At 27.2% G+C, this 27,019-nt stretch overlaps 6 protein-coding genes across 6 annotated transcripts; 5 read left to right on the plus strand and 1 right to left on the minus strand.

Annotated features, from left to right (window-relative positions):
* The first annotated feature begins 624 nt into the window (after positions 1 to 624).
* Positions 625 to 14,284, plus strand: LOC128958717 (elongation factor-like GTPase 1). Its single transcript, XM_054304628.1, has 5 exons — positions 625 to 913; positions 972 to 1,124; positions 1,194 to 3,701; positions 12,961 to 13,145; positions 14,096 to 14,284. The coding sequence occupies exons 1-5, from the start codon at positions 835 to 837 to the stop codon at positions 14,282 to 14,284; spliced, it is 3,114 nt and encodes a 1,037-aa protein (XP_054160603.1). The 5' UTR covers positions 625 to 834.
* An 822-nt stretch (positions 14,285 to 15,106) lies between these two features.
* Positions 15,107 to 17,534, plus strand: LOC128957849 (tubby protein-like). Its single transcript, XM_054303664.1, has 10 exons — positions 15,107 to 15,160; positions 15,236 to 15,358; positions 15,434 to 15,933; positions 16,008 to 16,056; positions 16,428 to 16,568; positions 16,659 to 16,704; positions 16,781 to 16,846; positions 17,022 to 17,118; positions 17,200 to 17,296; positions 17,402 to 17,534. Exons 1-10 carry the CDS (start codon positions 15,117 to 15,119, stop codon positions 17,532 to 17,534), a joined length of 1,296 nt encoding a protein of 431 aa, XP_054159639.1. The 5' UTR covers positions 15,107 to 15,116.
* A 392-nt stretch (positions 17,535 to 17,926) lies between these two features.
* LOC128957850 (protein chibby homolog 1-like) lies at positions 17,927 to 18,348 on the minus strand. The gene is made up of 2 exons (XM_054303665.1): positions 18,046 to 18,348; positions 17,927 to 17,959 (listed from the first exon to the last, which is right to left on the minus strand). Exons 1-2 carry the CDS (start codon positions 18,346 to 18,348, stop codon positions 17,927 to 17,929), a joined length of 336 nt encoding a protein of 111 aa, XP_054159640.1.
* Positions 18,349 to 19,998: 1,650 nt separating this feature from the next.
* LOC128957851 (cholesterol 7-desaturase nvd-like) lies at positions 19,999 to 21,609 on the plus strand. The gene is made up of 5 exons (XM_054303666.1): positions 19,999 to 20,207; positions 20,277 to 20,610; positions 20,718 to 20,902; positions 20,958 to 21,389; positions 21,469 to 21,609. Exons 1-5 carry the CDS (start codon positions 20,079 to 20,081, stop codon positions 21,607 to 21,609), a joined length of 1,221 nt encoding a protein of 406 aa, XP_054159641.1. The 5' UTR covers positions 19,999 to 20,078.
* Positions 21,610 to 21,818: 209 nt separating this feature from the next.
* LOC128958740 (zinc finger matrin-type protein 2-like) lies at positions 21,819 to 22,684 on the plus strand. Its single transcript, XM_054304661.1, has one exon. It carries the CDS (start codon positions 21,935 to 21,937, stop codon positions 22,580 to 22,582), a length of 648 nt encoding a protein of 215 aa, XP_054160636.1. The 5' UTR covers positions 21,819 to 21,934; the 3' UTR covers positions 22,583 to 22,684.
* A 1,465-nt stretch (positions 22,685 to 24,149) lies between these two features.
* On the plus strand, positions 24,150 to 24,939 carry LOC128958742 (uncharacterized). Its single transcript, XM_054304663.1, has 3 exons — positions 24,150 to 24,511; positions 24,586 to 24,687; positions 24,782 to 24,939. Exons 1-3 carry the CDS (start codon positions 24,227 to 24,229, stop codon positions 24,914 to 24,916), a joined length of 522 nt encoding a protein of 173 aa, XP_054160638.1. The 5' UTR covers positions 24,150 to 24,226; the 3' UTR covers positions 24,917 to 24,939.
* The last annotated feature ends 2,080 nt before the right edge of the window (positions 24,940 to 27,019 follow it).

Genomic DNA, 27,019 nt, shown 5'->3' on the forward strand with positions numbered 1-27,019 from the left:
TACTATTAAAGATATATTAAATTATCATGATAAATTTTCAAACAATTAGGTTAGTTTAATGTACTATAAAATTTAAATTATATATCATATTTAAAAATAACTATTAATTTCTATCAAATTTTTATATCGTATTTAAAAAAAAAATGTTTTACAATAACTCAATTAAAACATATTTTTATTAATAGTATAATAATATGATATATTAATAATAATAACATATACTGTAATATATTTAGTGTCATATTTAGTAAAATTAAGTTTGAAAATTAACTTTTTATATAACATTTATTATAAAAGTTTATATAATTTAATTGTAATTTTATTTAAAAGTAAAAATAAATATAATATTAAATGTAATTTAAAAGTCAATTGAAAACTTTATTTCTGTAGATTAAGTAATAATAATATTATTATTATTATTAACGCAATGCTGTCGTTATGATTGAAATTAAAGGCCGGGTTTGCCATAAATGGTCACACAATGAGTCCATTGGATAGACTGTCCAAACATCACTTGAAACTATCTGTAAATATACAGACTATGTATTAAATGTTAAGCACATGAGTGACGCCAACCCCACGACATTGTGTCACACATTATATGTATTATTAATACATTATGTAATAATCATATTGTTTTGAAAGCATAAAAACATTGGACTAAATGTTAACTCAACGTATCATTTGATAGTATGACTGATCCATACATTGGATTCAATTTTGTATTAAATATTAGAATATTAACTAATATTTTAACAATTGTGTCATCGATTGTATTTAATTTATCATTTAATTGATTACATATCATATTATATAAACTTAATTAAAGTGAAGATGAAAGACATTGTGAAGGCATTGCAGGATAGGGTGGACAACATCCGCAATGTATGTGTCTTAGCTCACGTGGACCACGGTTTGTATAGACAAGACATTACATAACCGATTGTTTTATATTTACGTTGATTTTATAGGTAAAACTACTTTAGTGGACACATTGATCGCCAGCAATGGTATTATCTCGCAGAGAATGGCCGGCAAATTGCGGTATTTGGACAGTCGTCAGGACGAACAGCAAAGAGGCATAACCATGAAGTGCAGCGCTATATCATTAGCTTTTCAGACCAGTTAGTTATCATTTTATATCATTGTTTTCTCCTGACATTAAATTATGTTATAATTTATATAATTTATAGACAATATCCCATATTTGGTGAACGTAGTGGACAGTCCCGGACACGTAGACTTTTTCGGTGAAGTGTCCACTGCTATACGTCTTTGTGATGGATGTATTGTTTTGGTTGATGTAGTCGAAGGTGTGTGCAGTCAAACTAAAGCTGCTCTACAACAGGCGTGGATTGAAAAATTAAAACCACTTCTTGTACTCAACAAAATGGATCGCTTGTTCATTGAGAAGAAAATGACATCTTTAGACATTTATATGCATTTATTGCAAATCTTGGAACAAATCAATGCATTTTTAGCTCAATTATTTACAACAGATGTCTTAGGGAAGTGCACTCCAAATACAATTGAAACTAAATCTCAGGATCAAAGCGATGGCAATAAACCAACTTATGATTGGAGTTCAGGTTTAGATGATAGCGACGACTCTAATCTATATTTTACACCCGAATCGGGAAATGTTGTGTTTGCCAGTGCTATTGATGGGTGGGGTTTTACAATCGGAGATTTTAGTAAATTTTTATCAAAGAAATATGGAATTAAAGAGGAAGTACTGAATAAAACTCTTTGGGGTGACTTTTATTTGAGTTCAAAAGAAAAGAAGATAATGAAAGGCGCTCTTTCAAAGGCTAGGAAACCTATTTTCGTGACAATGGTTTTGGACAATATTCTAGCTATTTATGAAGCAATTGCTATCAAACGCGACAAAGAAATGATTCAAAAAATAGTGTCATCACTTGATATTAAATTCACAACACGTGATGTCAATCATTCAGATCCAAGAAGTCAATTGCAGACACTATTCTCTCAATGGTTTCCCATTTCCAATGCTGTTCTCAAAATGATCTGTCAATTAGTTCCGAGTCCTAAACAGATCACTGAAGAACGTGTAGAAAATCTTATGTGTTCTAACACTAAACGATTTGATTCATTACCACAAAAGACTCAAAATCTTAAAAACGATTTTATTAAGTGTTCATCGGATAGGGAATCAGCTCTTATAATATGTGTATCTAAAATGTTTTCATTCGAGAAAAAATTTTTACCACAATTTAAACAAAAGGCTTTGACTCACGAAGAGATAAATGAGAGACGAAATAAATTAAAGACTAAACAACTGGAAGAATCAAATGTTTGTAATGGAGATGTTATTATTAAAGAAGAAAGTAATGGAGTAAATGAAGAAATATTAGCTAATGATAATGTGTTGATAGCTTTTGCCAGAGTTTTTAGTGGTACTATAAGAACTGGTGATACAGTTTTTGTTTTGGGTCCCAAACATAATGTTAACAAAATTGATGACTCCATTGTAATTGACGACAATTTAACTATTGATAACTTGACATCCGATCAACACATCACTAAGTGTTGTATCGATGACTTGTATATTCTTATGGGAAGAGAACTCGAAGCTGTTGATGAAGTGAAAGCGGGAAATATTTTAGGAATCGGTGGTTTAGATAATCATATAATCAAATCGGGAACCTTATCTACTACTATGTATTGTCCGCCATTTATTGATCTACACTTGTCTACAATTCCTATTCTTCGTGTAGCACTTGAGCCCCAAAATCCGACACTTATGCCAAAACTTATTGATGCACTTAAGAAGCTGAATCAAGCTGATCCATGTGTTGATGTTAAAATACAAGAGACTGGAGAACATGTGATTGTGACCACCGGTGAAGTTCATCTGCAGCGATGTATTACCGATTTGACACAATATTCGTCAATTGAAATAAACTGTTCCGAACCGATAGTGCCATTTAGAGAAACCATTGTATTGCCGCCTAAAGTTGATATGACTAATGAACTGATTGCTACCCAAAGGACAAACACAGATTCAACTGAAAGCAAATCAATTGAATTATTTACTGTGAATAAGAAATCTAAAGTAAAAATTATAGCAAAACCACTTCCTGAAGAAGTTTGTGATATTTTAGGGAAAAATAGTAGTCTATTGAAAGTCATTACAAGAAATCAAAGAAAATCAAGTGATTGTTCACAAATAACAGAACAAGCAATGAATGCCATCGAAGAATTACGATCTCGACTAAAAAAGGCATTTATTGAGTCCGATTGGCCCGAAGATACTATTGATCACATTTGGTCTTTTGGACCAAAATATTGCGGAACTAATTTACTAATTAATAGAATTCCTGATTTTAAACGATTTAATTCATGTTTTGCCAAATACGACACCACGTCTTCATTCAATGATTTTACTATAAGTGATGAAATTAGACAACAATGTGAAAACAGTTTTATTAGTGGTTTCCAATTGGCAACATTGGCCGGTCCTCTATGTGATGAACCTCTTATGTCTGTTTGTTTTATTGCCGAAAATTGGACGGTTACGGCTGATAACATGGACTGGTATAATGATCCGTTCGGTCCATTTAGTGGTCAAATAATGTCAACTGTAAAGGAATGTTGTAAGAAATCATTTCAAGCACAACCTCAACGTCTTATGGCAGCCATGTTTTCCTGTACCATACAAGTGGACAGCGATGCTCTGGGTATGTCATCATTTTTTAATGTTTAAAAAAATTTATTACAAAACATTGTTGGAATAAATAATATGACCTTGTCCATTCATTCATTCATATTTGTATCAAATATAGTAATATTCAATTAATATTTAATGACAAAGTTGTGTGTGATTGTAGGCGATAACTATTTTTTAGATTATATATTGATATTTGTTTTTTCAAAGTGTTTTGCCAATAAATGGCAAATATTTTAATCAATATTTACAACTTTTAACGTTTTAAGGAATAATTTGTTTGTTTTTTTAATAATCTACTTATTTGGTCAATAATCATACATTTAAAATACAGTATATTTATGTTTTGTAATAATACAAATGGTTTTGGTTTGAAGCTAATTATTGACTATTTATGATTACTATGCCATTAATTAAGGTAACTATTAATTAATTAACACATTGTGCAGATGAATGAATTAAATTTCTAAAATAGTTATATACTCTTTTTATATGTACTGTATATGTATTTTTTATATATTTAATTATAGAAAGTTATAATGAACTTTTTAATTGAAAAAAAAACAAATTAACATTATTCTTAATTAATATTTTGTTTACTTATTCATTAATAAGTTCATTCATTTATAATTATGTGTATAAAATTATTTTATAATTTATTTCCGTTATATAATTAGTTATGCCGGTATTTATTACAAAATCGTTAAATTAATTAAATAAATATAGTTTTATAATAAATATTTGGAATTTATATATTTAATATTATATATATATAAATAACTAACTTTTTAAAGTTAAAGATTAGTTAATGATTACCACATGCCTTGAATGGATGTAGAGTTGATGACAGCGTAGGCCAGTTCCCACGGGAATTGTGGTAAATCGGTATCTTCTTTTGATACTAACAATCAAAAATCATTATTTTTAATATTAGATTATAAACAACAATAGCGATTATAAATTAATTTTTTTAAATACCGATTTTGGTTGAACTAAAAAGTCGTGCTTTTTTCACTCCCTGATTACATAGCATTCCTATTATATAAATAGTTAAATATAATAAGTTTAAATGAAAACTATATGCCTATTAAATATAGTATGTGGTATGCTATGGCACCCACCATATACTCTAATTCCGGCAACTCTGGCATAATCTGGATGATTGTGAGTGTAAGGCCCTTCAAACTGTGCTGAATCTGGACACCGACATACCATAACATAGTGTGCTTTACCACTGCGCTCACTCTGTAGAGCTAACAGTGTCCAATCAGTCGGTGTTTTGCACGTACGGACGCTCATTAAAGGTTCACACAGTTTAACTTGTGTGTACACCTATAGACAAATATGTCAGATTTTAATGATAGGACACCCACATGTTGTCAATAAGTTTATATATACTTTTTTGTCATATCTTCGTGTCAATTCAATGGTGTGTCCATCATCGGTGTCGGCCTGTCTGGCCATATCACTACCACATTCCCAGTTGAAGTTTTCAGAGCACTGGCAAAGTGGTTGACTGTGATTGAGGCGAACGAATAGAGCGCTGCAAACCTTATATAAAAAATTATATAAAAATTTTGAAATTAAAAGATTTTGCAATTGATTTGATGAGTTGATTGCAAACCTGTTGTGCCGCACATTCCGGCAAATGTTTTTGACGGTATTTTAGGACACCATTTGTTACATTCTTTGCCTAAATTGGTTTAACATTGTTTAACAAATTTGGTTAACATTTTTCATATATTTTTCATATTTATACAATTTTTTGTTGTTATTTCACAACAACCTGGATATTATACTATAGTAGTTAATTGATTTTTTGTTGTTAACAAATAAAATATATTATAATTTAGTTACACTTAAAATTAATATTTGATTATGTGATTTTGTTGATTTATATTTATAACTTAATATATCTAAAGTTAAGTTAATTTAATATTTTTAATTTAGAAGAATTATTGATTTATTTTTTAAATAGTTTTGCTTATTATTTTTATATTTTATTTATATATTTATATTAGTAGTATGAGATATATCTCATACTACTTATATTAATATGATAATAATTATATAAGCATTTGAATTTATATTATAGACTAATATTTTTAATTAGTTATTTAAAGTATCGAAAATATTATAAACAATTATATTAAGTTATATTAATTAAAAAAGTTTTAATATGAAATATATAATTAATAATTTTATGGTTTACTTACTTTTAAATCATTTACTGAATCCAAATTTATTTGCTGCTTATCTTTGATTAGTTTTGTTGTCCTTACACTCAAAGCTGATGAATATATTGAATAGACATAAATGACAGAAAAAAGACAAATAATAAAAGCAATATTTAAGTTCATGTTTTAGACTAACAAACGGTTAGCACGTCTTAAACTAAACTAAATTTAGATAATGACTCGGTTTGAGTATTATATTTGAAATATATATCTAAAAGAAGGCCATTATATGGTTGAGGGATCTCTTCTTGACATTGAGGGTCAGATCACAACCTCATTATACGAGTTTTTATTTGGGCTTTTGTGTTAAATCCTGATATTAAATGATAAGTATTATTATTAATAATAAATTATGAGTTTAATTTATATAATATCTTAAATTATGTATACAATGTAATTTATATTAGATTTTATACGAAAAAAATATTATATTAAAATGATTGATAAATAAATGCTAATTTATTACTACCAATAATTTTTAATAATATTAATAATGTTTGTAGTTATAGGGTTATATTAATCAAATATGAATTTAACTATTTACAGATTTAAAATTATTATTATTATTGTTATAATTTAATAGTTTTGTTTGTTGTTTAAAAAATACTGTATATGCTTATTAAAGATTTATTACATTTATTAGTAGATAATAGTAAAAACATCATTAGATAATTAAGACAATATAATGATATAATTTGCTATAAAAATTACTATTTTATCATAACAGAAATACGTTATGTATTGATATTTGAATAATTAAAAAATGTTGCACACAAATCATTAAAGTTTTTATGCTATTCTAATGTTAGACAATAATATACATTATAAAACATTTTATAAAAAAAAATTGGTTATTGACTAAAATTAATAAGTTTATGCAAAATATATATAAAAAAAATCTAAATAAAGATTTAATTATTAAATTTTTATAAAATTTGTAACAACAAATTGTATAAAAATGCAGTCTTATTTTTGATGATTGTTTTATTAAAGTATAATTTACTATGCATAAAGATCAGCCATAATATAGCTAAATTATTAATAGATTCAATATTATATAATTAATTAGTCAATTGTATGATAAAATAGATAATTTTATTAATAAAAATATTTTATTATAAAAAATCACAATATATTACAAATTAGAAAATATAAAAACTAATTTACAAATAATTATCAACAAAATCTATTTATACATAAAAAATAATATAAACAAAATTTTCAACGAGTTTGTGTAGTTATGAGTACTTATAAACAATTAGTTATAAAAATTTGTCAAATTAATACTCACAATCAATTATATTGAAAAAGTGTTTGCAAAATATTTTGGACATCGTTTGTAGTTATTTGACACTTAAAATATTTTCTGTTTGTTTTAAATTTTAATTATTTTTGTGTATATATTTTGATTAATTTATACTGTACTATATTATAATATAAAAAAATAATAATAAATACAGCATATATTTATTAGGAATTATTGTTGATGAATTTAAGTGTATTGTCAAAAAAATGAAAAGATGTCAAAATCATTATGAAAACACTGTATATAATGTAACATTGAGGTACATAAAAATATCATTAAAAAAATATGAAGCCATCAATTGATACGATATAGTGATATATTTGCTATAAATTAGTTGATTTGAGGGCAAAACCAATGAGTTTGAGTATCAGTTGTCAACAGAATTTCATTTAAAAGTTTTTCGAGTCAAGAATATCGTTGTTATCCGTATATCTGCTAATCATTATATCAAATGAATGGCAGAGAAAAAAAGGCAAACATTAATATACTTTGTTTGTAGTATTTGAGACATAATTAAGGGAACGGCAGTTAAAAAGCTGAGCACAACTTACTTGACTGGTTTGGAACAGTAGCCACTATAAGTCCTTATATGTTGGTAACCATATACTGTTCCGGCTGTTATCACATTAGTTTGTTTGTGGTGTGTGGGACAAGTAGATCCTTGAGGACATTGACAAAGTGTGTTAGTATTGACTTCATCGACATCTGGTCTTTTACGTACAGTAAACAAACGACACGGCTCTTTGCGTTCACACCGAAGCCTCTAAAACATTACATTTTCATCACAAATCAATCATTAATTATATCATTTTCACCCACAATACCATTATGTCATAATTATTCATTTATTTTGCTAACAGCCCTATCATCATATGTGCCAAGTAGTAGCATATTTTTGTCAGTCTATTATTAAATTTATGCCACATTTGACAGCATTTTTCAAAGCAACAAAAAATATTCAACTAAACGCCCCTCTCTTTTCCCCAAATCTATAAGGAGTTTACAAATTAGTTTGTAATCCATATTCCGGTTTTTCAATGAATGAATCAATGAATGAATGTATAAATAAATGAATGAATAACTAGTAGTATGAATGGTATGAATGAATGTGAAATGCAAATGAGTAGCAAAAATGACTTTAAACATACCGTTTCTGGGGAGCAGGCAAAGTGATATTTATATCCAGTTCCCACTTTCAATGACTTAAATATTTGATGCTTGAATATATAGGCGACACTATTCTTAGGGCAAACACAGTTAACTGTCTGACTGGTCGTATTGTCGGAATATGTGGTCAGTGTCCACGTTATGTCCCGAAAATAGCGACATATGGGAAGTTTATTAATTGGCTCACATAGCTATACATTAAAATAGATAAGCATTTAAGTGGATTAAGCATTTAAAGAGGCATTAAATTAGCAAAAGTGAAATTACTTTGAATTGTTTAGACTTATCGATAACTGTATGACCATCGTTGACATCCAGGGATGTGGAGCACGACTTAGTGCCCGAACACCGACACTGTCTTTCAATCCATGGCGTCGAATAGGTATCTATTTTATTGCACACCGACCACGAGTCACACTCCGGCAGATCACTCTCTCGTACCGTCTATTTTGTGAATTACAATATATATAATATGATTTTACGACTAATTTACTTTTAAATAGATAAACTTATATATTATAGTCAAACTAAATTCAACTAAATTATAAGTAATAAAAATTTTTGATTATTTCAAAGGCACTTATTTTAGGCTCACATGAGTGTAACCAATACTTAAATGCATATCTAATACCACACAATCAAAAAGTCATTAGTGTTTTAAGTATAATAGAGAAGCAAACAAATAATAATTTGACAAAAATCATCCAATAGGACAATGAGACTACTTTTGAAGCGATTAAACTCAAACAAAATTTGATTTTTTTGTGTTACTATTTATGTTATTATTATTTTTATAACTAACTATATGGTTAAGTCACTAGCATTTATCGCTTGATGAGTTAAATAAGCTTAAATTTATTTCTCACATAACGTAATTCATATCACTTAACATTGTTTTATTATTTTTTAAACTCTTCAGATTATATTTTTATTAAAATACCTGTTATTGTCTACTATTATAATTGTTTCATTAAAATTTTTATTTTTAAATTATTAAGATAATTAATGTCTATATAATATATACTATATCAGAGATAAATGTATTTTAATGCTATGTTAATTAGTGTAAATTATATTATATTGTCAATTACTATTAATACAAGACATATTACATGTATTACTATTACTTTATGTAATAATTTTGTTTTTTTAATATACAGTATTTTTGTTTTTAAATCATGAGTGATATTCATTACTACTATAGTAATGGTTATGAGTTTATAAAAAGAATAAAATGTTTATATATTATATTATTTACACACTTTTCTATGGATTGTTTACAGAATTTAAGTGAATTCTTTATTTCTAGTGCTTATTAATAATATTTTTAAACAAATATTATTTCTCATTAATGTTGAGTTTCACATAATTTAATTTTTGTTAAGAATTATTTAATTTTTGTTATCAATTATCTAAAAGCAATTGGAAATTGATTTAACGTATATATATTTTTTAACTAATAGAAAATAATTTTACGTTATTCGTATAAGATTTATTTATAAACATGTAATAAAATCAATTAAAATTTTATTTACATGATGGCTAAAATTATTTAAAGTTATTAATAAATTTGTTTTCTAATAATTTATATGTTATATATAGACATAAATTGTTATTGTTGTGGTCATATACGACATGGTATGGTATGTTATGGGACTCATAAGTAATATTGCTCTGAATACTGTATATAACTTAAAAATAATACTAAAGTGATGATGACTTACTTGGACTTCAATTAATGTGGTTTTGCTGTTAGTTATTGGCTTATCTTTGATTAATTTAGTAGTTCTAACACTGAGAGCCAATGTGTATGATGTGAACACATGAATGACAGTTAGTACACAACAAATGACTATAGTTTTATCTGTCATTATATATATGTATATAACAATTGTGACAATTAATAATAAACTAAAACTATTGTCAATTGATTTTCCTATGGATTGAATGATTTATCAGTTATGATAACTTTGTTGATAATATTTTTTGATGAATATTCTGTAAAGTGTTGGTTAACTCATATGATGATTGTGTGCCATCACAGACACACTTGGCCTCACATGACTGTATTGAATGCAAACACGGTATACATAGTATTGGATGCACAACATGTTGTCAGTGTGTATATATGATAGTAGACTGGAGTGTATACACTGCATACCTGTGCCTTTTATGAGCCCACAGGTATGTGAGTCGATGACATCGTTTGGCGCTCAGCCTATTAATGAAATCAACACGAGTCAAGCCCTTCCCCTTTTTACATGATATTACTCTACAATTATATATACAATGCTATTATATAAAAAAGTTCTGATAATTCAGTGGCTGTAGTATTGAATTAATAGTATATACCTGTATATGTTGTGCACGAAAATCATTCACAAAAATACATCCCATTCTTCAGTGAACGGCATTCCTTCCAATCCTCCCATTCCTCTCAATCCTTCACATTCTTGTTTCCATTTATTACCACAAAACTCATGCAAACCATTCATTCACTCATTCATTCATCCATTGAGAGACTATTCCTTTAAAAGGCATTACTTTTCAATTATCTCTTTAATGAATACCTTATGAAAAAATATTTGATTGAAAAAATTGAATTTCAAATAAATCTTAACTATATATGTGTGTCATAAAAGTTGTAAAAAATAGTTTCACTTTCATATAAATTATAGTAATTTCAATTAGACAGAGACGGTCTTTAAGAAGTTTGTCGTCTCTCAAAGTCTATACACCATTAAGCAGATTATGACATACCCTTTGACGGCCGTCACCATTGACTATACCTTTTGGCATGAAATAGGAAGCACTTAATACAAGACTCGCTTTAAAGACATTTATATTTATAGACCGCATCAGACATTATTAATAACATGTTTGCCATTGGCATCGTTGGCATTACACCTCAATTTGTGGCTCACTATCTCAATATGAATTTCCACTAAAATAGACCTTGACCATCCCATTGATTATATACCTGATTATATACTCGATTATATTACCAGTTAACGCATCTCATCTAATCAAATGAAGCCTATATTTTGATCAATTTCTCATTTTTCTTGTAATATCACTAATGATACCATTAGTGATACATTGAATTCATTAATACAATGCCAAAAGAATTGTAATTAGTAGTGATTATAGCTATATATTTGTGTCATATATTATATATATTTGAGATATGTTTTGCAAAAATTGAAAAAAATGAAAACATTTTTTTAATACTTTGAATTAGATGTTATTTTTGAAAGCAATTCTCTAGTCTTGAGATGTAATATGCTTTGGGAGTCAAGAATGAGAGCGTTTGTTGTAATCATTGACTAATCCATTGTTGAAGAGAAAAATGCTGTAAATTTGATGGCTTTAGGGATGAAATATTTGAAATATTTTTATACAATTCTCTTGTTATCGCAATATACTATTCATTCATAATTTCAATGAAAATGCTTTGAAAGCTTAAGACTGGAGACTGTGTTTTGTTTGTTGCAATAGTTGAGAGTGTAGTACACTATATATATATATAGTGATGACTATACGGCCAATGCATTGCTATCACACTTAACAGCAATTTTGTTGGCGCCGCTTATATAATATTTTTTAGCAAAATGTTAACTAATTTATAGTTTAGTATCAAATGGTTGTAAAACATTTTTCGTGGCATAAAATGCACGAATTTTTACCGTAATTCCAGCAAAAATGACGTACTGTATCAATATTGGTGGACATAAAGTGCATAGCATGCAGACAGCACTGGTATGAGACCTGGTATGGGTCGGGAGTCAGAAGAGAGAGAGAGAGAGAGAGAGAACCGAGTATTATGTTTCAGTAATTGCCAAACGGCGCCAACTTTTATATGTTTCATCTGAGCTATGATTCACTCATATAATTCACTTAATCGCTCGCAAAACTCACTAAAACTTACTTATTTTGACCTCAAATCCATTGATTGCCACTATATCTTCATCTGTTGACTTTGCCTAACAAAATCAATATTCATTTTTTTAACATTAATTTAATTGCTTTTCAATAATTAGTTTTCATATGTAATAACCCCACATGACCTCGAAATTTGCCCAAATTTTAGCCCAAAGTATAGCCTGAAGTATACCCCTCCCTATCTATACTTTTATTTATTTGCAATTTGACTGCTTTTAAAAAAGAAATTTAAACTTTTACACCAAAACTGCTTTTTTCGCACATTTTTTTTTGGCGCGAATTGTTATTTTTGCACACATTTGACTGACAAACAAATTAATACAAATTTTTAGCTTATGTTTGGAAATCATTGATTTTCATATTATTTCCGATACACAGATAACAATTATTTTTGTAGTCAATTGATGACATGAATATTAAAATGTATATATATATAGAGTTTAAAAACAATTGGAGATACATTTAATTAACAATGAATATAATTCTTAAGGGAAGGGAGGGGAAGGTTTACAAATGTTAGATATGACTTAAGTTATATTAGAGAAAATATCTTATTTTAGTTACGATAATATCAAATAAATTGATAATTAATTCATTATTAATATTGAATTGAATTACAGGTAAGATGTATGCAGTTTTGGGTCGACGTCACGGCCGAGTACTGGACGGTGACATTCAGGAGGGCTCAGACATCTTCAATGTGACGGCTGTATTGCCAGTGATTGAAAGCTTTGACTTCGCGAATGAGATCCGAAAGCAAACGAGTGGAAAGGCTTGTCCTCAACTTGTCTTCAGTCATTGGGAGGTTTGTATAGTTTATATGGTTTTCTATCATTTTACAGACCATATGAGTACTTTTTATGCCTCTCTCTCTCTCTCTCTCTCTCTCTCTCTCTCGATGTTTAATGGTATAAGTGCTGCACACCTATCAATCTAAGGCCAATATTTTGGTTTGTGTTGAACAGCCTTATAACTTGTCGCACCTGTTCCGGTGGGAGTGGGAGTCAGGGGAGTCACTCCAAACACTGAATTAGTAGTACAACTATTTCTTATTTTCTAATTTACTATTTTAGGTGTGAGTTATAATGATATATAATAACTATTGAGAAGTTATGTTATGTTTAGTTAGGTTTAGCCAAACACTGGAAAACACTCCACAAAAACGATAACAAATTCTTTTACACACAACTAGTCTTATAAGTGAAACAACTGAAAAAAATACAGCAAATAATAACTTAACGTTCAAATAAATATTTAAATCCAAGCCTTAAAACAATCACTTATATGATATATCATATATAACATACCATAATATCAATTATATATAATATTCTTACTATAATTACAACCTAATTCATTGTAGTTTTTTCAAAAAAATGTTTGACTAATTTTTTTAGCACTTATCACATAACTATATCATATTAGCCGTCAATTCTTGTTTATAATTTTTTTTGCTCAGATTATGATAATCTATTTTTGTTGGTATTATGTTCAACAACTAAGTAAAAATAATATATAATAAAATGTTAGAAAAAAACTAAATGAACCAAATATTTTTATTATTTCATTTTTATTTGACATATATTTTTATTTTAGTTTAGTTTATTATAAATTTATATACATAATATAATTTATATATTAAATAATATCGGTATATTAAATATTTAAATTTGTTTTTCTATAAATAAATATAATTTGTAAGTTTTTATCAGTTTAATGTGATATGTTTTTATACTAATTAAAAATTATTAATAGATTATAGATATAGACCCGTATTGGGTGCCGACGACTGAAGAGGAATATGCATTGTTTGGTGAGAAGAGTGACACTCAGAATAGGGGTCTTAAGTATATGAATGGAGTTCGCAAACGAAAAGGACTTCATATTCACGAAAAGATTGTCGAGTTTGCAGAAAAACAAAGAACTCTTACCAGAAATAAATAAAAATTAAATATTTTATTTGTTATCTATTTATTTAATTGTTATAATTTACAAATTTAAACATTTCATAATAAATTAACTATTTTTTTATAACTAAAACAAAAGAATTTTTAATTAAATGTTTAATGCATTTTGTCTAATATGCTATTATGTATTAGTTGTTTGAATTCAATATGACCAAGGTAAGTCTATTTACATTCATTTATCATATCAATCATCATTATTGACTGATATATTGTAATTATAATTATTCTTGAAATTAAAGTTAATGTTTGTATTATAGAATACAGTATTTTAAGTAATGACTTACATATCACTGTATTAAACAATAGTCTTTAAAATAATAATATCTTATTAAACAATTAAATATTATGTTCAGTATAACTGAATGGCAATTTATAACATAAAATAAATGTATTTATTAAACAAAAAAATTATAAATAGTTGACACAAAATCGAGAATTTTGATTATTATTAACAATTTTTTTTATTAGCAATGCCTTTAAATTCTTGGAATATTTGAGAGGAATAGAGTTCATAATTACAAGATATTTGATGTTTGATTAACGCGGAAGCCTTATATAAAAAATATTAATTTCATTAGTATTGTGTTTACTATAAAAAAAATGTTTGCATTAATATATAATATAATAAATAATATATAAATTATAATATAATTGTAAGTTTCGATTATTTATAATAATAATAGAAAAATCCAATTGTCTGTTGACTAAACATTTTTATGCAAATTCTTTGTTGAGAAAAAACATTTAAAACCAAAACAAACTGATCTCCAAAGCAACGAATGATTCATATTAATTGAAAACATTATGAAATGGATCAAAGTTTGGGTACAAGTAAGTGGTCGCGAAATTTCAGGTGATTTACCACTTTATTCTTTAGTTATATTTGGTTTAAATTTATAAGATATGTTTGGATTAACTTTGGTTTCAGTGAAGACAGTCAAAGTGAGTCCAATCGGTTGCGTCTAATTGAACGACAGCGACAGCTACTCGAAACCAAACTTCAACGACAACATCAAGTGATTGCCACCACTACCAGGCCTTCAACCGGAAGGTATAACTTTTAAAAACATTTTATGACATTTTCATCGAAAGTGTTTTAATTAATATATAAATTGAAACATTTAAGAGTTGTTAAGTCAGCACTTTCTAGTCGTCGATCTTCTGAAAGATTGATTGATTTGGAAGATCTAAATAGTGGTAATGTTGTCGGTGTGGTTAACACCGGCATATCTACAGCCGATGAATACGAGACACATCCAAATGAAACGCCGAAAAGCGGTGTCAATGGCAGTCAAAGACAACTCACAAACCAAAGTCAACCCAAAGTCCAATCGATTCAAATGGTTTCTCCACTCTCTTCGCCGAAAAGCTTATCAAATGATTCAAAATCGATAATTAATTTGAGATCAAGTTTAGAGTTAAATAAAAATTTAGTGCAAAACTTAAATATAAATTTAGACAAATCAGTGGATAATTTAGACAAAATATGTGTTAGTGGTCAACAAGAGTTGATTCAATTGAACCCTTTGAATAATATATTAACTAATGAAGAGTTGCTATTGTTTGCAACGCAACCCATTTCCCCGCAAACGACACTTCAATGTACTATAATTAGGGATAAGAAAGGTATCTAAATATTTCAAAATTTAATTACAAAATTGTTAAATACATTAATATTATCGGTAATGACAACCAATCAGGACTCGACCGTTCCTTATATCCCACGTATTACATGCATCTCCAGGGTATGTGTTTCATAAGTTTCCGATATTACCTAATTTGCTGACAAAAATAATTATTTAGCTTAAATTGTTTCCTATAATTTTATAGTAAATACACACAAACACATAAACAGTATTATTATAATTATGTGTAAGATTTAATTATAAGTTAAAAGACACAATTTATTTTTATTTCATTATAGCAATTGTTTCAAACAATGATTTAGAAAAAAACGATAAACCGATTGAACCGTCGTCTCCCAAATCAACTCTTGAATTGGAAAACTTTACAAACAATGATAGTCTGCTAAATATGATGACCACTGATACCAATAAAAGTAATGATAACACCGGTAGTCGTGGCGCTCAGACATCGTCTTCGGGTACAACTGGATACAGACAAGTATTTCTTTTATCCGGTCGTCGCCGCAAAAAGAGTAAGACATACATCATTGGCAACGATCCGTTTGATATATCTCGAGGCAATTGTATCGCTAAACTCAAATCAAATGTTTTGGGGACACAATTTACAGCAATCAGGTAATCATTTAATTATTTTATCCGTTATTTATAATTTCAATCAATAGTTTCCGTTTAAAATTTTTTGTTGTTGACTATTTTTCTCCTAAGAATTAATTCAAGCGGTCAAAGACAGGAAATTGCAACCATTATATATGTAATTATTGGATAATTATATATATAAATATTTTGTTGTATTGATATTTTGTTAATAAATATTTGAAATATTTTAGGAAACAAATGTTTTGGGATTTAAAGGCCCCCGAAGGATGACTGTTCTCATACCTAAATACGAACAGGTATTTCATACTAACTTTTAATATAATTATAATATAATATACTATTATTATGTTATTTATTATAATATCTAATTATTATGTAATATATATGTATTAAATTGTTTTTTGTTAATATATTTTTTACCGTATATTACATTATATTAATACTTTAACTTAATTTTGTTTTGATAAACAGTTAAATAATTTGAAAAATTTATCGATATTTGAGGAATGGAAACGAAATAATAGATCAATAAATCAATTGAAGAATAAGACCCCCGTTTGGAATGATGGTATAGTTTTGCAAAATTTACGATTATTTTGTTAATTTTGTTTCACTTGCTTTTTAATAAATGATTATTTTATGACTTAAGAAACCCAATCGTATGTATTGAACTTCAGAGGACGTGTCACTCAGGCGAGTGTCAAAAACTTTCAATTAGTTACTTGTAATGAAAAGGAGGACATAGTGTTGTCTACACTGACATTAAATCAGTCAAATATATCCAATGAGTCCAACACAGCCTTTGCACAGACAATCCCGACGACCCAACCATTGGGTGAAAATACAAACAGCGACTTAGTGTCGATGCAATTCGGACGGGTGTCCGCCTCCCAGTTCTCGTGTGACGTGTCGTGGCCTATGACACTGTTGCAGGCATTTGCCATTGCACTCAGCAGTTTTGATTCAAAGCTTGCCTGTGAGTGACTGACCACTCAAAAGTAATGGTGCTGACAGTCAGTCCACTATAAACTACTTATATTTTTCATTTTGTTACCAATAACTTCAATAACAATAATTATTATTACTGTTTACAGTATTATTTGGTATTTAAATTTCAATTATATCACATTTATTTAATTTTAGTTTTTAATTTATTCATAATAGACATTGTTTCTAAATAATTTAAATTATCAAAATTATAAACACTTAATTATTTTCTAATTTCCAAAAGTTTATTAATGTTTATAAAATTATAAATAATTATAATAAATTATATTAGTAAAAATTATGTTTTTTTATTTACAATGTTGAAAAATATTAAACATATGACATAATGTAAAATCAATAATTATGATTAAAATATTTTTAGAAACTTATTAAAGTTGCAGTTCAGCTGTGGCTTCTGTTACCTAAAAAAAAATATTAGTAAAATAATATTGAAATATAATTTTTATTAATATTATAGACATCAGTGAACATCAAATGTTATACAAACCATTTGAATGAGAATTTCGACTTTAAGTCTTAAAATTCTGTTTTCTTGAGTTAACAATTCATTCATTGTTTCCAATTCTTTAGTTTTATCGCTAATGTCTTTATCTTTACGATCATCCGATTGAATCCATTGACCAGATTTTGTGTCAAATGTTAGCAATTGTTTTCCTAATTCAAGTTTAATGGACTCATTGTCGGCATTAAAGTCAAGCGATTGAGACAACTCTCTGTGCAGTGACGACAATGGCTTCAGTTTACGGGACGGAAACTTCTTGTATGAAAATCGATTGGAAAACAAAGGCATTGCTTTACACAAAGTTTTTTTTTTAATTATTATTATTGAATGACAAAATTTAATAGTGTTTATATATAAATAAAAAAATATTTGTTTAATAAAATATTAAATAACATTAAAATTGAATGTCAATTACTTAATTGAACTATAGTTGTGTATTATAGTTAATATTTCATAAGCAATATAATACTGTAGTCATCGCAACCAATGTTTCAAAAATGAAAACATTTTCCAGATATATATATATAACTTAATGTACAGTATATTAAATATTATTATTATTATACAATATATGTATATAAATATATTTCGATCAATTTTCTTATAAAATATTCAACACTAGAGCACAAAAATATTTTATTTTAAATACAGTATATCTCCCATAGGTTTAGTAGTTTAAGCTACTGTAATGTATATGATTTTTTAACTGCAATTTTGTTAATAAAGTTTTGCGTATTTTTTATAGCGATTATTCTATTATATTATATAATTTAGTTAATTATTTTGCAAAACACGATTGTAATCTAAATTAAAAAATAATAGAAAATATTTAATAAAATATTAGTTAAATCTTTAGAAAATCTCAAAAATATTAGTTTAGATCTATAAATGTTTGATTGGTTTTCAATTGGTGCATGTATTATAATAATAGATTTAAAAAAATATTAATTAAAAATTCAATAAAATGTAGAGTTAATTAATTACAGTAATTTAGATTTAGTAGAAATATGTCGACATTATATCGATTTTTATATTAAGTATTTTGTATTTGTTTAATAATTGAGAAAACTTTTGAGTACATTATTTTAGGCATTATTTTTAATTATTATAAATATATTAATAATAATTATATATTGTACAATATTTATAAATTAAACACCAGTATGAGAGACTAATTAAAAATTGAATACACTAAATTATAGTGACTAGAATTTAGTAATATTTTTTTTTTAAATATTAGTGAATTTATAAAATTTCAATTTCAAAAAAATTTTATTAAATAAAAAATTCAATTTAAATTCATTTTGTGGATAAATACTCCAATAATGATATCATTTGATAAAATGTCAAAAATAATTGATGTGTTGTTACTCTAAGATATTAGTGAAAGAGTCCCACAACCGGTCATTTTTGAACCCCAAAGGCAGACAAGGCTTACTATTTGTGACTTTAAATCGACCCTTTGGTTAGTTATGTCTTAAATACCGGTTTAGTAGTCAAATGTTTTAGTTTTTAAGTGCTGTTTGTCGTATAGTTATTAGTCATACAGTATTACAATTACATACTAATACAGTATTTTTAACAATAAAATTAGTCATTTTCTAAACAATTACTTTAAACAAATTATTTAATATAGAATAAAGAAAATATATATAGTATTTGAAAAAAAATAAAACCAAAACACAAATATGTTTCGTAAATTTGCAGTTAATATAATATTAAACATAAAATATTATTTTTTTTACAAAACTATTTTCTATAATAAGTTAATCGAGAGATAATTTTGTTGATAACACTGAAGAAGAGGACACATACGGCTATAGTGAAGGTTAAGAGAGGTATACAATGTATTCATACATAAAGTTTAAGTTAACTTTCACTTTCACTTTGACTCTCTTTTAATACAATCAATGGGTTTGTGATTTGAATTTTTTGGTTAAATATTTATTTTTAAAATTCGTAACAAAAGTAATGTAATCCTTAAAGATTGCAAAAAAATAAATAATTATTATTTAGCGATGGAATCATTTTTAATGAAATTTTATCCAATAATTGAAATCAATTTAAATGTTTGCATAACTATTTTATTAACTATTTTGTTATTGTATTATATATACATTTTCATCACTTTTAATGATAAATATGTTGTAAGCATTTTTTAAAAATATTTTGAAAACGCTATTAATTAGTTATATTACTTAATATTTTTTTATAAGGATTTGAGTTATATTGAAGTAGATCCGGACCGCAAAGTGCAGTCAGATCTGCCGCCCACTTATCCAAACGGTTGGATACCAGTAATCGAGTCGAGAAATATTGGTTTGAATCAACTGAAAAATCTGAAAGCATTTGGACAACAATTGGTTGCATTCAGGAGTCAAACGGGTCGGGTATATGTGTACGACGCTTACTGTCCTCATTTAGGCGCTAATATAGGCGTCGGCGGACAGATTACTAAAGAGTGTGGACATGAGTGCATTAGATGCCCATTTCATGGCTGGGCTTTTAAAGCTGATGACGGGCTCTGTATTAAAATACCGGGAATGCAATGTTAGTTAAGTTTGCAATTATTAATTACTATAGTTTTTTAATATTTAATGTTTATCTATTAGTAAAATTATTTTAAAAAGATCCCATAATTTGTATAAATAAAATAGCAAATGAAATACCGACCGCCCGTCTCAAAACTTGGGAAACCATTGAAATAAATGCAACCGTTTTTGTTTGGTATCACTCACATGGGGTCAAACCCTATTGGTTTCCCAATGAAATACATGAGATTGAAAACAATGAGTGGATATATGAAGGAAGGACTGAACATATAGTGAAATGTCATTTTCAGGTTAGTTGTCATTAACACCAATTATATTCATTTATTTAAATTTTCTAATATATAGGAAATCCCAGAAAACGGCGCCGATTGGGCTCACATACAGGAGTTGCACACACCAGCAGTTATGGCCGGAAATGTTATCAATAGGAGTAGGTTTTATAGTCTATTGACTAAACTGTTTGGTCACGAATGGCAGTCCAAATGGTGGCCCTCATCAGCACCGGACTCACATATAGCCCACATGTCGTTAACCACAACCAACACTGTGTTTGGTTATCCCCTATTGACTATTCATTTCAATATCCGTCAAATCGGACCCGCATTTGTTGAGCTTCTGTATGAAAGCAGTGCTTTCGGAGGAATCACCGGTACTTTCATACAATTAATAACACCATTAGATGTTAATCGTAACCGAATTATTCATCAAATCTATTCTTCTCAAACATTTTGTGGCAAACTTTTGGCCAAATTTCTACTCTATGGTGAACTAAGAATGGTTTGCATCTAATTTGCACTAATTTTTGTCTAATAATAAATAATTATATTTAAAATAAATTGTGTACTCTTTTTGTCAGTTGGAAAGAGATATAATTATATGGAATAACAAGAAGTTTTTGAAAAACCCTATTATCACCAAAAATGAAAAATCATTGCTTCAGTTCAGACGTTGGTTTAACCAGTTTTACACTAAAGAAGATCCAAGAAAACAGTGGTAAACAACTATTATTGATGACTAATTTGTTGGTGTTTTTAATTTCGTTATAATTTAATAATAACAACTTGTATTTGTGTCTCATTTTTTTTAAAAAATCAATAAAATACTAATTTTCTCATATATTTAATTAAATAAAAACTTATTTTAATTATTAAAAAAGTTTTCAATTGAATTAAAAAGTGTTTACTTTTTAGTGAATGCTTTGCCATCTATTGAGTGCTTAAATGTTTGTATGTTTAGAGTCAGTGATCACAAAGTGTTGACATTTATAGTAATAAAAGACTGATTTTGTGACCACATTTGCCACCGATTGTCGACCAAAAACAATGGCCACAACTGAAGATATTTACGGCCGAAGAAAATGGGATACCGATGAATACGAAAGAAAGGCACAAAAACGACTTAAAGGTAACGACGGCTCTTCAGATGACAATCAATCGGATGGCGAAGACTCGATCCTCAAGAGTGACGCTAAAGAGACAATCGAACCGAAGAAACGCGAGAATCTGAAGCCAAGAGAATTTAAAGTGGATTTAGAGAAGTGTTTGGGAAAGACTGTTGTGATCAACAAAACGACTGCAACCTCACAGACAGGAGGTTTCTATTGTGATGTCTGTGACTGTGTGGTCAAGGATTCAATCAATTACTTGGATCACATCAATGGTAAAAAACATCAACGAAATCTTGGAATGAATATGAGAGTCAATAAATCAACGCTTGAAGACGTGAGAAGAAGGTTTCAAATGCAGAAGAAAAAGTTGGAAGAAGTGAAAAAAGAGTTTGACATCGAAGACAGGGTTAAAGAATTAAAGGAAGAAGAAGAACGACTTAAAGAGTATCAGAGAGACAAACGTAAAGAGAAAAAGAAAAAGAAGAGACACGGAGTGGATGAAGAAGATGGCAATCAATCGGAAACCGACGAAATGGCAAAACTTATGGGTTTTTCGAAATTTTCGAACTCAAAGAAAAAATAATCACTAATTGAATCCATTATTTGAATTCATAATTTACTGTAAATACTTATCGCTAATAAAATATACTGTACTTTAAAATCAAATAAATATTTAATGACAAACCACGCGATAATTGATTATTATTATTGAAAAATCTTATATAAATATTTAGAATTGATTTGAATATCGAAAGTCTTACAAATGATTTTAAAATACAAATAATTTTTATTACGAAAATGACTTCAATTATCAAATTTATTATTATTTTGGTCTCATTTGCTGTTATTCAATGCAATCCTTGCGATAAAATATCGGTGAACGCGATAACCAATTTGTATAACAAGACAATAGTTATATTTGAAAGGGAAAACGTTTGGTTTTTCGATAGAGAACAACAATTGAGTGGTCCGTGTCCTCTGAGTTTGGTTTATAAGGACGGATTAGTCGAATCGGTAGACGCGGCGGTCACTATTAATGACCATCAATTGATTGCTGATTTTATCGGTTCGGGCGTGTATTTCGTGAACGATAAGTATTACACTTACAAAAATCTGAACCCATATGTTGTTGAATGGGGTTCTCTCGTATATCTTCCACATAAAGGAGAGCTTCGAAAAGTGGCCGAACAGTCAACCGAAGCTCAATCAGTGGTTAAAAAGTCTAAACTTATTGCCGCATATTATGATCCGACCGATAATCACACCAAACTTGTCTTTACCGACGAAACGATTCTTAGCTTTGGCTTTGAATTTGGTATTGAATACGAATCGCCAGTCATAACAAACTTGACTTACGAACTGAAAAGATTTAATGTCGACTCCAATCTGACTACTATTACGGCGGCATTCACTTTGAAAACCGGTCGGACATCTAAATTATATTTGTTTTCAAATAACAATTTCTGTGAGATTGATATGAATGCTTACAAACATCAAAAGTGTGTCCCGAAACACATCAATGAATTTATTGAATGCGACAAAATTACCACAAATACGTGTCCCATATCACAACAGTCGGCAGATAAACCAATTGATGTTTCGGCTAATAAAGACAATAAAAATAAAGGCGAAGGCATTAAAATTTTATCCAAAAGTGATGAACAAACGCAAGTTAAGGACAATAAGACAACTGATGGCACAAATGTTGGCAAAAATTCTTCGACGAATGTCTTGCAATACTTTTCCTTACTTTTGATTTATTTATTATCTCTTTTTATTATTAATATGTAATTTTATTTTATTATATTATATTATTTGTTATTATATTAATAATTGTTTAGCATTTATGGTAAAATTTCTATTAGTTTTCTTTATATTTTCTCCCATTAATTCTCAGAAATGTATTAAAATTTTAGTTTTATTATACAAATGTTGAAATAAATTCTATAAAATGTTTTGTAATAAAACATTTAAATATTTACTTAAAGACTTAACTTTTCTACAAAAGATTTGCTTTTAAATATATTTTCAAAGTTTAATATCCATTAGATCCCAACCCCTCTATTGATTACGTGATATACATTAACTTACAGGTAAAGTAAGCACAGGTGTGTTTGTGTAGTGCTGTGCTCTAGTAGTACTCTATTATGGATTGGGAACGGGTGTGTCTGCAGGTGTCAGCTAATGATCTCTGAATAAGAAGTGCCACCAAAACAAAGCCGAAATAATGGCGCTATTGGTTAGGTGTTGGGCGCCGTGCTTTCGGCTTAACTCGGGTTTCGCTACTCTGAGGAATGGATCCATCATAATAGCACTTTACTGTGCATTTCTTCATATTTTAATCTTATTTTATTCGTTATACATACTGATGGGCGGACAGAGCGATACATTTTATTCACCACTATTTGAGTTCAACCGCTACGGCATGAATGTGGCCTCCATTTTGCTCGTCATCTTCAGTATATCATACATATTCTTCTGTTGCTTTGGTCTGATTCACGGCATTAAGACAGTCAGTATACATGTTTCTAAGATTTTTAAAAAAACTTATTAATACTATTATCGTATTATTAACAAAATTTGAAGGAAACCCGATTTTATTACCTGCCATTCCTCTACATCACATTACTCGAGATACTACTTGTGGTCTCATTTGCCATATTTATGGTCTATCGTTACTATCATAATGTTTGTATAATATATAATAATAACTTTTTGCAATCAATTTTTTCTAAATATAAATTAATTAACATTATTATTATTATTATGCATTTATATGTAGGAATGGGCAACATTTGCAGCACTCATAATGTGGTCATTCTCTGGATATCACTTTTATCTATATCTTGTGGTCACTTCTCTATACTATGAAGTAAAAAATTTACAAAAACCGACATTTATTGTATTGTATCCATAAGTCAATGTCCATACAATCAATCAGTCGCTAAACAAAACACATATTTTGAATTTATTATACAAAATGTCAAAATGCATAATAATCTCACTAATAGTTTTAATTTTAATATAGTTTTATTTACAATTTTATGTTTTATAAATCAATTATCTGATTTTGCAGTTGTCTATAATTTTTATAAGTCATCCATTGATTTTTTATACAGTATATATATATATATACAGATACATATTAATTTTAAAATTATAATTAAGACATAAAGCTCAATATACGATTTTATTTTTAGCTAATTTAATCAAATTTAGTAAAAATTATAACAATTTAAAATTGTAATTTACAATATATTTCTCATAGTTAAATTAAGTTGTAAACTTATAATTTCTATTAATACCTTAAAACATAAAACAATTAATATTAGCTAATTTTTAAATACAAAATTGTAACATTGATTGGCCATTAGTTATTAATATACCAGTGATCCAAGTAAATGAAAAATAGTTAATCAAAATTTTGTATCTTTTAAAATTTTCAACAAATGACAATCACAACAAACATAAATTTAAATTATATTAAATATTTATCAATATTATAAAACATTTATATATTTTTATACAGAGGTTTACCTAATATTTACACCTAATATAATATAACTTAGTTTACAAAATATTTATATATTTAAGTTCATAATCACTTAATTTTTGTTATTTATATAATACCACATAAATATAAGTTATATAAAATAATCATAAATATAAATAAGTAACTTTTGAATTATTGTAATTTTCTAATTTTTAAAAATCTCATTTTTATTAAATATAAATATTTATATAAAAGTAAATAATGTAAATTATTTATAAAAATTTTAAATAAAATATTTTTTATTAATAAAAATAAAATCATAAACTATAAATATTAAACATATTTATTAAAAAGTTAAGAAAGCTGAAAAATTAAAATAACCATACAATGTATTGTAATGTAATGTTTTGTTTTAGTCAAATAATATACAGTATGAAAAAGCAAATTTTGTTAGCATCAACGAAATCAAGTTAATTATAACATTTATAATATTGATAAATTGATACATTTAAAAAAACTTAATTATGAAAATTTATATTTGCTTTATATTAACATGTTATCAAAAAAAAAAAATAAATTTAATATACAGTTATCATATTAATTAAAACTATAATAACACATAAATCTTATAATAAATTAGATATATATAACATATATATAATAAGTTTTTAATGCATTAGAATAAATGAGATTTTTTATTTTAATTGAAGCAAATAATTAAAGCAAATTACACAAATTTTATTTTATTTATCTGTAAACTCTTATTTAAGTTATTTATTATATAATTATTTAATTAATTAAATTAGTTATAAAAATTATATTGAAGAGCAGCCAATTGAGATAAAATGCAGATAATAATGACAAAAATCTATTAAAAATTACTCACCTGTGAATAACTTTAACCATATATTGACTGTAATTTTGATCATAATTTTTTACAGTAAAAATACGATAATTACATGTTTATTGAGTAAAATCAAGATATATTGTATATATAATACATGTAGTATTGAATAGAAGAAAGTGATTGAGTAGTGACTGTATTATTATAAACAGTGTTTCCCAGAAATTGCCGGTTTATTACATGGTTTGGTAATAGTGTTTAGACTATAACATTAAAATTGCTTATAATTGAGTCAAAAATAATAGGACCTATATTAACAATATTAACATTTAATATTACACCTATTAAATGGATATTTAATGCTGTATTTAATTTACATTTATATTATAATTTCTAAGAAACCATTTTTTTTGTTGGTTGGTGCCAAATATAAGAAAATTTTAGAAAAAATAATTATAGAAGTTAACCTAGATTAAATGATAAAAACATCTATTATTAACATTATAAATATGATATACTTTAGTAGTTTATTTGTTGTTAGTTTTAAAAATGTTGCAGTTATTTGCAATAAACTTATACCCCATAACCAACAACAAATGGTGCCTTAAAAAACACGAACCAAACCTATGTCATGCATTTTATAAGCAAAGTTAGACCCCCTATAAGGGTTCAACACAACCATC

Source organism: Oppia nitens, unplaced genomic scaffold (assembly GCF_028296485.1).
Source record: "Oppia nitens isolate AA-2021 unplaced genomic scaffold, nextdenovo-longstitch-racon4-pilon3 scaffold3_pilon_pilon_pilon, whole genome shotgun sequence".
In the NCBI taxonomy this organism is placed as follows: Eukaryota; Metazoa; Arthropoda; class Arachnida; order Sarcoptiformes; family Oppiidae; genus Oppia; species Oppia nitens.